The sequence below is a fragment of the Sminthopsis crassicaudata genome, chromosome 4 (genome assembly GCF_048593235.1).
Source record: "Sminthopsis crassicaudata isolate SCR6 chromosome 4, ASM4859323v1, whole genome shotgun sequence".
Classification (NCBI taxonomy): Eukaryota; Metazoa; Chordata; class Mammalia; order Dasyuromorphia; family Dasyuridae; genus Sminthopsis; species Sminthopsis crassicaudata.
In genome coordinates, this window is record NC_133620.1 from 393,964,332 (window position 1) to 393,981,594 (window position 17,263).

General features: G+C 35.6%; 1 protein-coding gene across 4 annotated transcripts in view; it reads left to right on the forward strand.

The window, feature by feature from the left end:
* The window catches only part of WDR64 (WD repeat domain 64), a 175,774-nt gene that overhangs the window by 43,725 nt on the left and 114,786 nt on the right, over positions 1-17,263 (forward strand). For all 4 annotated transcript variants that reach the window (XM_074262511.1, XM_074262513.1, XM_074262512.1 and 1 more), the window contains 2 exons: positions 4,388-4,602; positions 9,887-10,021. In XM_074262511.1, the coding sequence (XP_074118612.1) occupies positions 4,388-4,602; positions 9,887-10,021 (350 nt within the window). The remainder of the gene's footprint in view (positions 1-4,387; positions 4,603-9,886; positions 10,022-17,263) is intronic.

The window sequence follows — 17,263 nt, forward strand, 5'->3', positions numbered from 1 at the left end:
TTCAGAAAAACAATAGAAAGATTTGTTCAGAGGAACTAAGAATGAAATGATCCAGAGGGAAATAACAATTAAAGCATGATGATCACATATATAAATATGCAAATTAAGCCAATAAAGAGAGGCAGTAAAATTCAGATGAAACACTGTATATTCATAAGCATTTATTAGTGGAACAGTGGATAGAGCTTTGGGCTTAGAGCAAGGAAGACTTGAGTCCCAGCCCATTTCAGATACTTATTTACTATGTGATTCTAAGCAAGTCACTTAATCCTTCTTTACCTCAGTTTCCTCATCTATAAAATAGTATAATAATATATATAAAAAGTATAATAATAGTACCTACTACTTAGCATGGTTGTGAGGATCAACAAGATAATAATTATTAAGCACAGTGCTTTGCATGTAGTAAGCACTATATAGATGTTGGCTATTATTACTGTTGTTGTTATTTTTATTATTATATTACTTATGATATACTAGGCATTGTACTAAGTCTTGATTACCTTCAAGGAATTTGCCCCATTTGTGCTATATGACTAAAGTTAAAAGGCACAATACCCTTTTCTGCTTATAGTGAATAATATGTTCTCATTTCCCACATCTATCTCTGGAGTAGGGATAGAGCTTTTAAAGAGGGCTGTTTAGGTATACCTGTTTTTATCAAATCAAAGTTCATCAATCATTTCTTTGAAGTAATGTTTCAGACAGGCTACCAAGTGAGCCTGAGGCAGGAGTCTGAGCGATAGAATTTTAAAAGCATTCAGACACTAATGAAGAAAAATGAAGGATGGCACACAGAACCTGTTGGGATCAAGCTCTTCACCTCCATGTGCTGTGTGCAGTAACCTTACAGAGCACTATCTAAGCATGAGGTTGGAAAGTTGGAAGTTTGAGGGAAAGCAGAAAGGACAGTCATTATTTAGTCTGAGAGAAAATTTAATTCTGGTCCGAATAATTAATTTGTTCAATGCATCAAAGAGCTGTGATTTTATCACTTTAGATACTACTTCTGCTGATTTTGATTGAAACTCCTCTGTAATGCTTTTTGAGGGCAGCTGTATCTAAAAATGGTGACCCTATAACTACCCCAGTGAGGAGCTTCTTGGAGTTCTGTGAGGGTAGTTCTTGAAGCCTTTAGTACTGGGCCTACAATTCAAACCTTTCTTCAGCTTTCACTCTGTAAGCATAGTTTATCATGGGTTTACTCTGGCCCCACTCATTGAGGGCCATTTATGTCAAATTTTACCACTTCCCCATTCCTTAGGATTATTTGGTACAGTATTGGGTGTTGAAAATCTCTTCATTTCTATCATTGGCTCTCTATACCCCCAATGATTGTATTCCTCCATTTTAGGAGCTCAATGAAGAGCACCCTAATTCCATTTAAACCTTTAATATCAGATTAATAGAGATATTTTCAATCAAACCTATAGCAAAGATAGATAAATGAACATTTCAACCAATGCCTGGGGGGTATAATTCAACTTCTTTCCCTACAAATATCACCCCAGTCTCTGAAGAAGGGGAAGAAGTGTACTGGGCTTATGGTTTAGCTCAGTTCCTTCATAGCTTTAGTTCCACCAAATTCAACTTCAAAGCCTCAGTCATTACCCACCCCAGGATCCTTCTCCCCATGTTTTTCCTACTGAAATAGTTTCAATACCCAACCTGGATTCCTGAACTCTATAATAAAAACTCCTGGATTGAAACATCATTCTCTGAACCTAAAATGAAAAAGGATAAAGAAAAAGACCCAAATACTCCAAACCTGTTTCCTGGGACTATATGGTCTAAGAAAGATAGTTATGAGTGAAGGAATCCTTCACCCTTAGACCTAATTGAAGGAAAAGCATTAAATTTCTCAGTCAATGTTAAACCCCGGTCAAGCCTCTTCATGCAGCCAATACAAAAAGACTACTTTCCATCATATAGTAGGTGCACTGCAGAATATTCACAAATGTACCAACCCTTGTCTCCTGGAAGCAGATCCTCTAGTGTCTTTCACTGATGCTATCTTCAGTGATTTAGGCATGTACAAAAACTCCATTACTTTAGCCTTCAATAACTCAGACTTTTAATTGTCACATTATTATGAGACATTGGAGAAGGAAGGGATTTGGTTAAGGATAGTCAAAATATTTAAATCAAAAAGAATAGCTTACATCTCTGTAGCACTTTAAATTTTATAAAACATTATATTACTAATCGTGTTTTTTATATGGAGGTTAGCTAAAGAAAGGAAAATGAATTCTTCTTCTTTGACTTCTAGTAGATATACTCACTCCTCACGCTTCCTATTAGGCCTCCCCAATTGCAATACTTTCCCCTTGTTATTGTAGAGACAGGAGGTTTTTTAAATGTTTTTAAATGCAAAATAGCAGAGAGAGAATTTCCTAAGGCAGCTGCTTCTGAAGAAGAAGACTTTACTTTTCTATTTACCAAACCTTCTTTTCTACCAAAATTCTGCAGACATATTCTGTATTGAGACTTTTTTGGGGGGTACAAATTAAATGAATCTTTTTTTCCCTTGCTTTTTAAAAGTTCTTACTTATAACAACAAATTCTCTTTGGTTTGTCTAGAGCCTTCAGCTGGTAATACATCTCAGAAATTAGAAAGGGAATCTCTCTCTCTCTCTCTCTCTCTCTCTCTCTCTCTCTCTCTCTCTCTCTCTCTCTCTCTCTCGTCCAGCAGTATGTCTACTGGATCTACTTCCTAAAGAGCTCATGAAAAAGGGAAGGGAAGGGGACCCACATGTGCAAAAATGTTTGTAGCAACTCTTTTTGTAATGGCAAGGAATTGGAAATTGGATGGGTACCAATCATTTGGAGAACCGCTGAATAAGCTGTGTTATATGAATGTAATGAATTATTATCATTCTATGAGAAATGATCAGCAGGATGATTTCAAAACATCCAAACATGCATACCACAGTAAAACTAATCTCAAAATATAATTTCCTAAATGTTTTTCTCCTGACTAAAGATCTATAGAGGCTCCCCTATTACAAGTGGTATTTTTTTATTTATAGTCCTCTGTATAATATTCAAAGCTCTTCAGGATTCAGGCTATACTGTTTAGCTAATCAGAGCAGCTAGGCAGTATGGTAGATGGAGCACTAGGTTTAGAATAAAAAAGACTCATCTTCATGAATTCAAATGCAGCCTCAAACGTGTAATAAGTATGTGACACTGGGTAAGTATTAACCTCAGCTGCTTCATCTTTAAAAATGAGCTGAAGAAGGAAATAGTAAATCACTTTAGTATCTTTACAAGAAAACCTGTGATGGGATCATGAAGAGGCAGACAGGACTGAAAATGACCAAACAATCATCTAACCAACCCCCCTCTCTATTCCCCAGAATAACTTTCTGTTTTATATCAGCCAGTTTTTGCACTTTTCCTCACATTTCACCATAATTCCATGCCTTTGTGATTTTATTCATTCTTTTCAACCCTAATATACTATTCTTTTTGTTCTTCACAGTAAAAAAGTCAAAGCCTACCCATCCTTCAAGATGTGTCATACATCCTCATGTCATCCATGAAACATTACTCAACTATTCTACCTTACATTGATCTTGCTCTTTTTTGGATTCCTATAGCATGTCATCTATATCATGACTTAACACTTAATTATATACTGTCTTGAATGTATAGCCATGATAAACATTATCATCCTCATTGATAGATGAGAGAAAAGATCCCAGGAGTTAATCAATTTTCTCAAAGATTTCAATGCTAATCACAGCTCTGAAATCATTTTATGTGACTGTATAGTGAATAGTATTTTATTTTTCCAATGACATTTTAAAATAGTTTTCAACATTCATTTTATAATAAGATTGTGAATTCCAAATATTTTCCCTTCCTCTCTTATCTCATCCCTCCCCAAGACAGCAAACTATGTGATATAGGTTATACATATATAATCATTTATATGGGACTATTTTTGTCTTCTCAGCAAGGTTGGATACTTTTTTGAGATTAAGGATCACATTTCATATTTTCATATCTTCAATAGCACTTAACAGTTATGTAATAAATGTTGATTGATTTATATGATTGATTTCTCAATATCTCTTTTGCCCCATGAGTCTATCCATCAGGGAACAGTTTTTGACCAATAATAGGGCTAATCTGAAGTGAAGTAAAGCAAGCATTAAGAATGAAATCTCATACTACAACACATTTAACATGTATGGGAGTGCCTGACATCTAGGAGAGGGGGTGGAGGGAAGGAGGGAAAATTCGGAATAGATGTGAGTGCAAGGGATAATGTTGTAAAAAATTATCCATGCATATGTACTGTCAAAAAAAAAGTTATAATTATAAAATTAATTTTTAAAAATGTAAAAAAAAAAAATGAAATCTTTTGTTTACCTTCTAGGACAGCTGTTTTGTCATAAAGCCAGTGGATCACTGCCTTCTGTGCGTTTGTGTGGTGCCTATGACTGACCACCTGGGCAGAGATGACATCCTAATGGGAGATGATGGTGGCTTTGTGAACAGGTTAACTTTAAACAGTGATGACTTTGGACTAAGGCAATCAAAACACAAAAGGAAAGCTCAATCCCAGATCCTGGATTCCAAAAACTTCAAAAGGTAAGTGGTTGAATAATTACTAATAATAGTAATAGTTGTCACTAACACTCATATAATGACATGTGGTCTGAATATCTTAAAGTGATTTCCCAAATGTGCTTCATTGATTTTGGCTAGTATTATTTCCACTTTTAGATTTTTCTTGGTTTGTTTTTTTGTTTTTTTGTTTGTTTCTTTGTTTTTTTGTCAACTTGCCAGCAAGACTGAGAAAGAAACAAAAATCTGAGCAAGCAGCAAAAAAAAATCCTATTTCTTGGTATGAAAACATTTCAAATTGGTTTGGATTAAATACCATGTTGGTAAAGATTTTTGTTCTAGCCAGAAATTGACTCATTGGATTTGAATTATTTCATCATCGCTGGTCCTAAAAGAATGTTTTCCCTTGATGGGAGGGTTGCCCATAAGATATCATTTATTGACTAAAATAAATTTTGTGCAATATCACACATACACACACACTCCACTGATAGCTATAGTATATGAACAATGTGGAAATTCAATTACAGGGCATTAGACCTGTGATTTCATTTGTATAGAGAATTCATAGACACCATAATTTCTACCAATACAAGTCCTCATCTTCTCTGCAATTTAGTTTGGAGTTCACTGAAAGTTTAAGCATTTTGCCTTGGGGGACACATAGTATGTATCAGAGGCAAGATTTGAATTCTGGTATTCCCAGTTTCCAAGTTAGTTCTCAGATCAGTGTCCTATGTCATTCTTCAGAAAGGGTCCTTGAATAAAATGTAGCATAAGCGACCATTAATGTTACTTGTCATTTCTAGTCTAATTCTATTGTTGAATTCTTAAGAGTGATAAATTCTCACAATACTTGGCTACATTTCTGAACCTACTATGGGAGATGACAGTCACAAGTGAGCAGTATTACTTATCTCAACAAAGTATTTAGCAGGCTAAATTGATGGGGACTTCAGCCCTCTCCTCCTCTTTCACCACTATGTGACCTATTTTTCTATAAAATGTCAGGCACATCACTTTTCAACTTTCTGGCTAGGATTCAGCTTGTAGCAGACCCTTCTCCATCAAGATAGTGAAGTAAGGCATTCATCTTCCCTTCACTAAGATATTTACCACTTATCAGAAAAACCCAGAGGCCCTTTTTCACATTCACTTTTTTTTTGTTTGTTTGCAGGGTGCCTCAGAGCAACTTGAAAAAATTGTAAACTCAAAAAATAGTAATACTAACACTAACATTTGTGTGCTCATTCTTATATATAGGCATCACAAGCCTCTATATGGAGGAAATTAGTGAGAAGAATGAACAATTTTTATGCTTTTACTGAGGAAAGGTGCCCCTACAGCAGGGATGATCACTAAATCTAGCAAGGCAGGGCCTGTACAGACTTGTGGGAAGGAAAGAATTCAGAAGTAGAGTATAATTCTGAGAGCTATTAGAAAATTCTCTCTTATATGACATTTTGCTCAATAAATTTATTGCTATGGGCTTACAATGTTCAAGATGCTTGGAAATACAGTGGTAAGTTGATAACTTAAGATATTAGAATCCTAGTAGTATGGGTTACAAAAAGAAAGACAATCAAGATGGAAAATACCATCCACTAAGTTGTATGTAATATCAGTGATAATATTGTTTCATGCTCAAAAAAAAAAGATTTTGAGATAATCTCTAATCATGAACTTTCTAGTCAATATTTATTTGGGATCTACTTGACAGTCTACTGAACTGAAAATATAGGCTACATTGTTTTCTTATTGGTAAATTTGGTAAATTTTGGTAAGTTTGCACTACAGGATACTTGGGATTTATAGTTTTCTTCAAGTAAGAAGGAACCCAAGAGTCTATTTAATTTTACAGATGGGATCTCATCAGAGATATATAGTAATTTTCCCATGATAATGTTGCAAATTAGGTGTAGAATAATGGTGATGAAGATCAGTTGGGATCTTAGGAAAAGAACTTCAGGGAGGAAATTGTTCTCAGTCACGGTAGGTTTTATTGTTAACAGTGAAGTGGGCTTCTCCAGAGAAGTATACTTGAAACAAGGTGTTAACTCAGTGGAATTGATGAGACAATGGTTCTCTAGTTCACATATATATACTTAGTCCTTAGTATGATAATGTAATGGTTCTCTAGTTCACACATATTCAGTATGCTGAAATGATGTAATTGTACTAAGGTATAGAAGGACTGAGAAGGACTGGAAATGAGACATTCCATCTTTGACCAGCCTCATAGTGGCCCTCCTGCCTTCATCACTTCTTCACTAAGACCAAGGACTGAATCCCTAGGACCTCTAGAAAGCTAGCCCGAACATGTCACAGGCTTAGTTCTTAGTTAGCCAATTAACTACAAGTAAAAGAAAACCAGCATGTAGTTGCCTACTCAGCCAGGGATAGGGAACTTGAGTTATACTATCTATTTCAAAGATCTTGATAAATAAAGATCAGTCAAGTTTCTCCCAGTCCCCCCAAAATTGTCTTTGTTACAGGGTAGAGTATCGATTGTTGATGGACAAGTTTTCCACCAGTCACGGTACAAGTCAAAAGCTGATCAATAAGATTAGATTACCCATTTTTAAATAAGTAATTACTTATTTGTCCAGATTACTTAAGATTGTTATTAATCTTAAGTAATCTGGACAAATAAGTAATTACTTATTTTAAAATGGGTATTTGATAATAATTCATTCAATCAACTATAATACTTACAAATTAAATTAATTAAATGTCCACTCTTCTGAAGGCTGCTTGCTGCATGGCACTGTGGATACAGTGCTAAGTCTGGAGTAAAGAAGATTCATTTTTCTGAGAACAGCCTCAGACACTTATTATTTGTGTGACTCTGGACAAGTCACTTCTAACCCTATAACTTTTATAGATGAGTTTGCTCATTTATAAAAATGAGCTGGAGAGAGAAATGGCAAATCATTCCAGTATTTACACCAAGAAAACCCCAAATAGGGTTACAGAGTCAGACATGACTGAAGTCAATTGAACAACTACTAATCACTACTCAGTACAAGACTAGGAGGAACTATATCTGTGTGTATATAAAATTGTGATTTCACCTAAGTCCTAAAGCAGAGACTCCTATCAATTCAGATTAATTGCAAGTAATTTAGCAGTTACTTAAGGGAAAATGAAAACATATTCACTCAATTAATAAAAGTCAGAAATTGGACTTAAACAGCCAGTTATCTATAGATTATGGCATGTTTCCTCTTAGGAATGGGGACACAGAGATAAATAATCCATAGTTCTAGCTTTGCCTTGTTGTAGGGTGGATAGATATAGGACTATATGAAACATAGATAAGTATAATAAAAATCATGACTGTGGAGCTTAAAGAAACCTTATATCTCATCTAAGTGCCAGCCTCCTCATTTTACAAATGGGAAAACTATAAAGTTCTAGAGATTGAAGCAAATGGTAGAATTGAGACTAGAACCCATATCTTTCCTCTATGGTATTTCTGCTCTACTACACTGTCTCATTTTTATATAAAGAAAAATCTTAAATTGGAGCTGCTTTGTATGAGATAAACCTATATGTAAATAAATGCATATACATACATACAATATATATGTGTATATGTAAAATATACATACACATAAATGTGTATCTATGGGTGTACCCATAGACACACACACACACACACACACACACACACACACACACACACTTTTCATTTAAATAGTGATAAATAGTATTTTGCAACCAGTAAATGACATAGGTGGGAGATGGATATTCTGAATCCAAATACAATTATTGTAGAGCTTAACTTTTAGAAAGTTATTGGAAAATGTGACCAAGAAAAAAGTTCACTATTAAACTGGAACTTATCTGTTGTTTTTTCTTGATTCTGATGCTGAGGTTAATGTTCTGATCTCAACCTCTTTAGAGTTCTCCCCCTATCTCCAGTGAAATTCCAAGCCATCTTTATTTAACAAGAGGTATAGATAAGCCCCAATTATCTAACTCTAGCACTATGATCCAGATTTTTTTCCCCTGAGGCAATTGGGGTTAAGTGTCTTGCCCAGGGTCACACAGCTAGGAAATGTTGTGTCTAAGGTCAAATTTGAACTCAGGTTCTCCTGACTTCAGGGCTGGTGCTCTATCTACTGAACCACCTAGCTGGCCTGCCCTCTATGATCCAGATTTCTTTCCAGCTCATCAACAACTAAAAAGCCAAGCCAAGAACTCAGTAATCTTGCTTCCCAACAGTCCTCCCTCCTTGTTCCTGCTCTCAGTTCTGATACCCCATAACTCCATGGCCAAAAGATTCCTGTAAACCAAGTCTTCTTAAACTATCTTTACTCACATGATTCCTTTTCACTTGAAAAACTTTCTGGGACTCCAGATACACAGGTATATAAAATAGGTATAAAAATAAACCTTTATTGATGATTTCATGATTTCATTTCATTTAGTTATGAGATCTTATATAGGGTTACAAACCACAATATAAGAAGCTAGGTGGCAGATAATCTCTCTGGCTTTAATTCTTATTTCTCATAATAAGGCCATAAGGAGAGGTTCACTTTTGTCTCACTGGGGGAACTCTTACATGTGCCTATGACCCTATTTACTTATCCTTAAATTTAAAGCATGGATGAAATAAGTGATCTAACAGGAAAGTCGGTTTTAGGCATTTTTTAAGCAGCTGGTACACAGTGGGTAGAGGCCTAGACCTGGAGATAGGAAAATCTGAGTTCAAATTTTGCCTCAAGAAAATTGCTAACCAAGAGACCCTTGATAAGTCATTTAATGTCTGTTTGCCTCAATTTCCTCAATTGTAAAATGAGGATAATGGCCTCAACGGCCACAAAAACGTTGTTTTTGTGAGAATCAAACAAGATATTTTTAAAGCACTAAGCATAATGTCTGGCACATAATAGGCATTATATAAATGCTTATTCCCTTCCTTTCTATAAAGTGATAGTTTTAATAAATTTGCTTCAGGTTAGATGAAATTAGTTTCTGTGAATCTAGAAGGTTCCCACGGATCCTCCAAATTGTTATATATTTAATTATCTGTTTACATGTTGTAACAGAGTATAAACATCCTGAGGGTAGGGGCTGTATTTTCTTTTGTCTATATCTCCAGAACCCATATACCAATAGTATAAGCTACCAATAGTAACTTACATGTAGCTGGCACTTAGTACACACTTGCTGGATTAGACTGAAATTTGCCCCATTTCTGTTTGTGATTTGGTTCTGAGCTAAAATACAAGCTGAAGCATCAACCAGTAGCTCTGTTATATTGTCCATCAACAAAAATTCATTTTTTTGCCCCTAGTGTTAAAAGGAAGCTACATAATGACTGGGTCATGAAGATTAGCTATATCCAGCCTCTTCACTCCTTTGGGTCTTGCTCTTTAGACAGCACCCATTCGTTTGTTCTGGACTCTTTGAAGAGACTTGGAGACAACACGTGAGTAAAATTGAACATGTGCATTTGGTGAGTCAGACTGCTCCTCTCAGTGATAAACCTGTGGTAGCTTTAGAGCTTTCCAATTAGTTTTCATAGAGCTCAAAGTTCTTCTATTTTATTTTAAAGATAAGGTTAATTTTTTAAAAAAGAAAAAGGATATTGCATAAAAAACTGAACAGGATTCGGCCCCTTGTTGTTTATTTTTAAGTGCCAAGATCTGTTTTAGTATGCCCTGCCCCAAATTTATTTACATTTAGTCATAATGCATATTCATGCACACATGTGTAATGTATTGTGTACATATATGCAAAAATAAGAAATATATACATATCATAATATGCATACAGTTTGGGGGAGATGGGAGAGAACAATTATATTGACAAACCTTTGTATACTTTGTATTCTGATCAGAAAGTGAATTGACTTGCTAATAAGATGATAATATTACTTGAACACCTAGCATTATACTTTTGTGTATACTATCTAATTGACTTTCTTATTTAAATATGTAATTAAATGAAAGTCCTTCCTTGTTCCACACTATGCTTTACACTTTCTAGTTCTAAAGTAATCTTCCTAATATGATAGTCTAAATATGGTATGGCCCTATATAGAAACTTACAATAATTCCACAATGCCTTTGAAATGAAGTCCCAATTTCTTATTCTGAAATTCAAGACCCTCTATAATTTGGCTCCAAGATACCTTTCCATTTTCAGAAAAAGGCATCAAGTATAATGGAAAGATAAGTGTCCCACGTATTGTGTATCTAATGAAACTTAAATAGGACAAAGAAAAAATAAATTGTTTCACTCAGCACAAATAATACATATTTAGCTTAGCTCTAAATTCATTTTGTTAAAAATTAATATTAGAAACAGAAATTTAAAATGAAATAGAATATTTTATCTAAGGTGAATTTGCATCTTTTTTATAAGTGCAATCTTTATGGAAGAACCATTCTTTTTTGGAATAACTAGCTTTTTTTGTTCCAATATATCATATTACATCAAGAGATAAAAAAAGAAATTTATGGAAATATTTTGCACAACACAACAAAAAACCACTTCAATTGTAAATATCAGATTGCCTGATTTTACAAACATCAATTATGTGACATAACTAATTGCAAAGCTTTACTTAGTTTCTGTAATGTAATTAAATCTCTGTGACTGTGTCTCTGGCTTTTTAGAGGAAACATTTCCAAAACATTCAATTAAGAAAGGGATGTATCTTCCATTCCAATTTGACAATCTGACAATTCTGCACAAATCTGACAATTCATAATGCATTGATAGTCTTTAAAAGTCATTTAAATATACACAAATATCCTTGTGGTTGCACAGTAGGGACTTGGTATTCTGCAATTACATAAGGAATAAAGATGTTGTGGGAAGAAAATGTAGCAGAAGGAAGTTTAGCAGTAGCAAATTTTAAACTATGTTATAAGGTAGTAATTATAAAAACTATCTTGTGCTGGCTAAGAAATAGAAAGATAGATCAATGGAGCAGAATAGGCATACAATTTACGGCAGCAAATAAATATAATGATCTTATATATGATGATAAAAAACAAAATTTTAGGATAAGAATTCATTATTTGGTAAAAATTATTGGAAAAACTGGAAAGCAATAAGGCAGAAGCCTGTCACAGACCAATATCTTACACCATTTACCAAGATAAGCACAAATTGATACATGACCCAGATACAAAGAGAGATACCATAAGAAAATTAAAAGAATGTGCTATGCTATTATTATTATTATTATGCTATATTATTATTATTATAACCCTATGGTTATCAAGGTAACATCAATTTACCAAGGTAAATTTCTCTAGGACACATATGTTTAGTTAAATCACTACTACTTTCGTTATGGCCAAAGATGAATTTTCATGTCAGAACTACTTCAATCAACTAAGTATTATTGAGTGCCTACTATGTGTGAAGCTCTATATTAGATATTCTGATATTGGAAAAAGAAGTAAAATGAGCATTTTAAGTCCCTTGTTATTGTGGATTGAAGATAAATCAATCAATCAACAAATATTTATTAAATCTTTACTTTGTTCCAGACACTGAGGTAAACTCTAGGGACACAGAAAAGGAATAAAATAAAATCAAATAATGCACATAAAAACATAATAACTACTTAATGATAATAAAAATTTGCATTTTACTAGCTCATGTTGTCCCCCAAATGCTTGAGAAACAAGTGTTCAATTTTCATAGGTAGCAACAGGAAAACCCACAAAAACACAAATTGGGACCAAACAAGACTAAGCCATTCCCTTCAACAACAAAAAAAGCAAAGCATCAATTTAGGGAGTAAGGCTGAGAAAATGGTGAAAATCAAAGATGGATGATAAAAAAAAATGTTGATTCAGGGCTTTCCAAAAAAGACTTTGAAGGAAATAAAAGCTTGAACACATCTATAAGCAAAGCCTCAAACAAATACACAGTTTGATCAGATCAAGCTATAGAATTCTTAGGGTAAAATGAAACAAGAGTTTTAAAATATTGTAAATAAGTGCAATCTCTAGGGGAAATATTTTGAAAGAAGGTACAAAACCACACCTTGCGAAGGTCTGGTCTAGCTCCTCTTGTCAGGATAAGCAAAAGTCCTTGCCCCACGTGTGGACGCCAAATGTAGCGAGCTGTTGTCTCCAGAAGCTGCTGGATCGCTCTCTGGGAAGAGATCTGCTGTGTCTACTCAAATCTCTCAGACAGATTCTTCTTCCTGTAACGAACCGTTGTCTCCAGGCAGTTGCTGTTAACTCTTGTCCAAAGAAGTGACTTCCCTTCCTGCAGAGAGCCCCGTCAAGCCTGATGCAATTCAGAGTCTTCCCCTCTTCCTGGATTGCTGTCCTCTTTATCCTCCCAGAGAATGGGCGTGGGATAATGCAAGGGCTTCTGGGAAGAACCACTTCAGCCAATGGGCTTGCTCCTTCTACCAAGTCAACCTGAGTTCTCACCTTGTAACTATCCAGACAACCTCAGTTCTCACTTAGTAATCCTAACATCTCCCCCTTTCTTTTGATTTAGAACATAGGACAGTCATGACCTTGAAACATAAATCCATCAATATGGGAAGTATTACAGATAATTACATAAATTACATAAGCACATAGTAACATAGTAACATAACACATGCTAGAAGTATATAACATAATCATAATCAAATAATCATAAATTGAAAATTTATAAATGTCCATAAGTCCATTGTCCATTAGTCTCATCTTGTGTGAGGAAGTCCAATGATTCCTGCTGGTTTTTAAAGTTCTTTAACACTCTTCTTATTATCCATGCTTTTTCAGTGTCAGATGTTTCTTAGATCTTCTCCTTTATTTTGAGATCTTTCTCTTTTTCTGTCTCTCTCTGATGGACAAGGCGAATATGACTCGTTGGCACTCATCTGATTCCTTCTCCTGCTGAAGAAATACAAGCAAACCCTCTCTCCCAGGCAGTTAACCTATCTAATTTCCTTCTATTTACCACTTTCTAAATCTCTTCTCATCATCTGACAATTACATTGGAGTTGTTCGCACTGGGCACAGCCCTGTTGGTTTAAAAGGCCTGTATTCTCCCCAAGTGTAATCCATTTTTGCAATCTGATTGCCTTTTGACTGACTTATCATGTCTTAATATTCTCTGGATGTAACCTCGGCTGCCATCATGCCCCACTTGGGGGGCTGAAGCTGGGTCCCACCTGTCATTTCCCTGGGTCAATCTACATTCGGAGGCCCAGTGGAGGCCCTTGTGACATTTTGGACATGGAGTTTTAGGTCTTCTCTCACCCTGTCTTCTCACTGTATCTCCATATCTACACTGAGCTCTTAGATGCCCAATTTTTCCACATTGAAAACATCGCCGAGTTTCTCTAGAAGTCCCTTGCCAGGAGGGACCCTGCCTTTCCACATTCATCATAGTCCGGGTGTAAAAAGCATTTGTTCCCACTGTAGCACAGCGTCTTATGATCTCCTCTAAAGGAGCATCTTTGTCTAATCCCCATATAATTCTTTTGCAAATCTCATTGGCATTTTCCTTAGCCAGATGTCTGGTCATTATTTCTGTAGCTGAATTTTCTCCAATAGTTCTTTTGACAGCAGTTTGCAAACGTCCCACAAAATCTGCAAAAGGTTCATTGGGACCTTGCTGTATTTTAGTGAAAGCCTCTCCACGATCTTTCTGTCCAGGAAGGACACCCCAAGCTTTTATTGCAGCCTTAGCAATTTGTTCATATATTGTCATGGTATAATTAATCTGTTCCGAATTCTCTCCATACTGACCTTCACCAGCTAAGTGCTCAAAAGTGAATTGTGTGTTAACTCCTATTTCCAAATTGCATCTGACTTGAATTTTACATAATTCATGAAATTCCGCAAGCCATAATAAATTTTCTCCAGGTTCCAGACATGTCCTTGCTATGGATTTCCAATCATTCGGGGTTAGGACTTCATAAGACAAACCATCTAGTAACATTTTGACATAAGCTGATGTAGCCCCATAAAGGGTACAACCTTTTTTCAAATCCTTAATTGTATTCAAATCTAAAGGTGCATATCTTCTCCTTTTTTTACCTACAGAGTCAGTATTTTCAATCACAGGATATGCATGTATAAAATCACTTATATCCTGTCCTTCTCTCTTAGCTTTAACCAATGCTTTTTCTAATCTTGTCATAGGCTTAGGCTTCTTCACAGGCAATTCTGTTTTTGTTTCTGCCTCTTCCCCTCTTTCTTCCTCCATCTCTGAAGGTGGGGTTGATGTGGGCCTGTCAATAATCTGTTCTCTAGGCAGGGTTGAAGCTTCTTCAAGAGAATCATACCATAATTCCTCATTTAAATCCTCTTGCTCTAGGGAAAGATCTTGATCTTTCCTTTTTTCCTCACACTTCCTCCTCTGTTCATTTTTAGAACTTTTCCTTCTCCTACAACTTGCTTGATAGTTTAAGGCTAATTGAACTATGTTGTAGATATAAAATACTTCTGCAGAAATTGAACGAGGCCCATTTTTTGCTTGAAATTCTTTCATTTCATATCCCACTAGCTTCCATTTATCTACATCTATCTTTTCTTCCTCTAAGAACCAAGGGGATGTACGTCTTAATGCAGCCAAGAGTTTAGCAATCTGTACCCAGGTTACAAGTAAACTCTGCTCCTCAATTATCTTGATTATACTCTCTATAGAACCACTCCTGAATGGGGGTGGAGCTGAGGTTGCTTCTGGGGCTGGGGATGAGTCGGCTGAGGTCCAGGAATTGAATATAGCTAACATCTGCCCCATTTCAGCTATAAGAGATTCCTGGTTTAGCCCTTAACAAATTAAGTTCCTTATTTATCTATTAGCACGCTCACTTAATCTTTAACAAAGTTTCCTCGTTACTCACGGTTCTGGGTCAGAGAGACTGAGATCTAGATCAGAAGCTTTTCCACTGGAATCAGGACTGTGTCTGTCCCTGTTCGGGCGCCAAATTGCGAAGGTCTGGTCTAGCTCCTCTTGTCAGGATAAGCAAAAGTCCTTGCCCCACGTGTGGACGCCAAATGTAGCGAGCTGTTGTCTCCAGAAGCTGCTGGATCGCTCTCTGGGAAGAGATCTGCTGTGTCTACTCAAATCTCTCAGACAGATTCTTCTTCCTGTAACGAACCGTTGTCTCCAGGCAGTTGCTGTTAACTCTTGTCCAAAGAAGTGACTTCCCTTCCTGCAGAGAGCCCCGTCAAGCCTGATGCAATTCAGAGTCTTCCCCTCTTCCTGGATTGCTGTCCTCTTTATCCTCCCAGAGAATGGGCGTGGGATAATGCAAGGGCTTCTGGGAAGAACCACTTCAGCCAATGGGCTTGCTCCTTCTACCAAGTCAACCTGAGTTCTCACCTTGTAACTATCCAGACAACCTCAGTTCTCACTTAGTAATCCTAACAACACCTAACTAAAGATTCCCTGCAAATTAGAATGGACCAAATAGATTATTCTAGACTATCTTTCTTTGTACTGTTTTGCAAGTCAATTATTCTTGACAAGAGATACCTCAAATTTTCTTAGAATTTTTCAGTCATGGGGGCAGCTAGGTGGCGCAGTGGATAGAGCACCAGCCTTGAATTCAGGAGGACCTGAGTTCAAGTCGGATCTCAGACACTTAACACTTCCTAGCTGCGTGACCCTAGGCAAGTCACTTAACCCCAGCCTCAGAAAAAGGGGGAAAAAAAAAAAGAATTTTTGAGTCATTAGATTTTCATCATGACTGAAATCAACTTCCTGTATGGAAAGAAAAAAGAAATTTAAGAAAAAATACTTTAAGCATCCAGAAAAAAAGCGAGTTCAAGAATGCATAAGGGACATACTAAGGGTCACACAAGTTATGGCAGCTACCATTTAGAAGTTTGGAAAATAATATTCCAAAGGGGAAAAAGATAAACTCAATTAGAACACCTTACCTGAAAAAAACTGTGTATAATCCTAATAGGCAGGGAAAGGAACTGAAATGAAATAGAGATGTTCCAACCATTTCTCATGAAAAGAACTTAGCTGAAATTTTGAAATGCAATTGTAAGAGTCAAAAGACACATTAAAAAGGTAAATGTTTGTGAAATTAGAAGGTACTATAAAAGTATAAATTGTTCACACTTTAATAGGGAATTAAGAAAAAAGTACCCCCTAAGATCTCTAATGTCATCAAAGATAATAGGAGTAAATAATGTAAAAGGTCCAGGAATGTCTTGTTATGTTTTGTTGAGCTTAAGAGAATAAAGAAAAAGGAAGGAAAAGAATACATCAAGGAAATAAAGGGAATGAAGGAAAATTTATTACCTTATATAATCTAGGTATAAAGGAAGATTATAGATATGAAAAGGGGGAGGAGTAGAGAGTTTACAGCATTTGAATCTCACTTTCATCTAAACCAAAAGCACAGAAGATAATAGACCAATTGGTCTATTCATATAAACCAAAAGCACAGATCAATAAGACAACTTTGAAAATAACATTGAATTTGTTGTACATATAGAGGAAAAATGGTGTAGATTCACAACTGCATATGCTCTTTTCTATTCTTTGTACAAGAAAATGTTTGACTCTTTTGTGTCAAATTCATAATATAACAAGATAATTTTAAATGTCTAAATAAAATTAACAAATAATTTGAAGTAGATTTCGCTAAGTGCCAAATGAATGGCATATCCAATAAGTCTTCTAGAAGGTCAAAGTAGAGGACAGATGACTGTCCGAATTTTGAATCACTAAATTA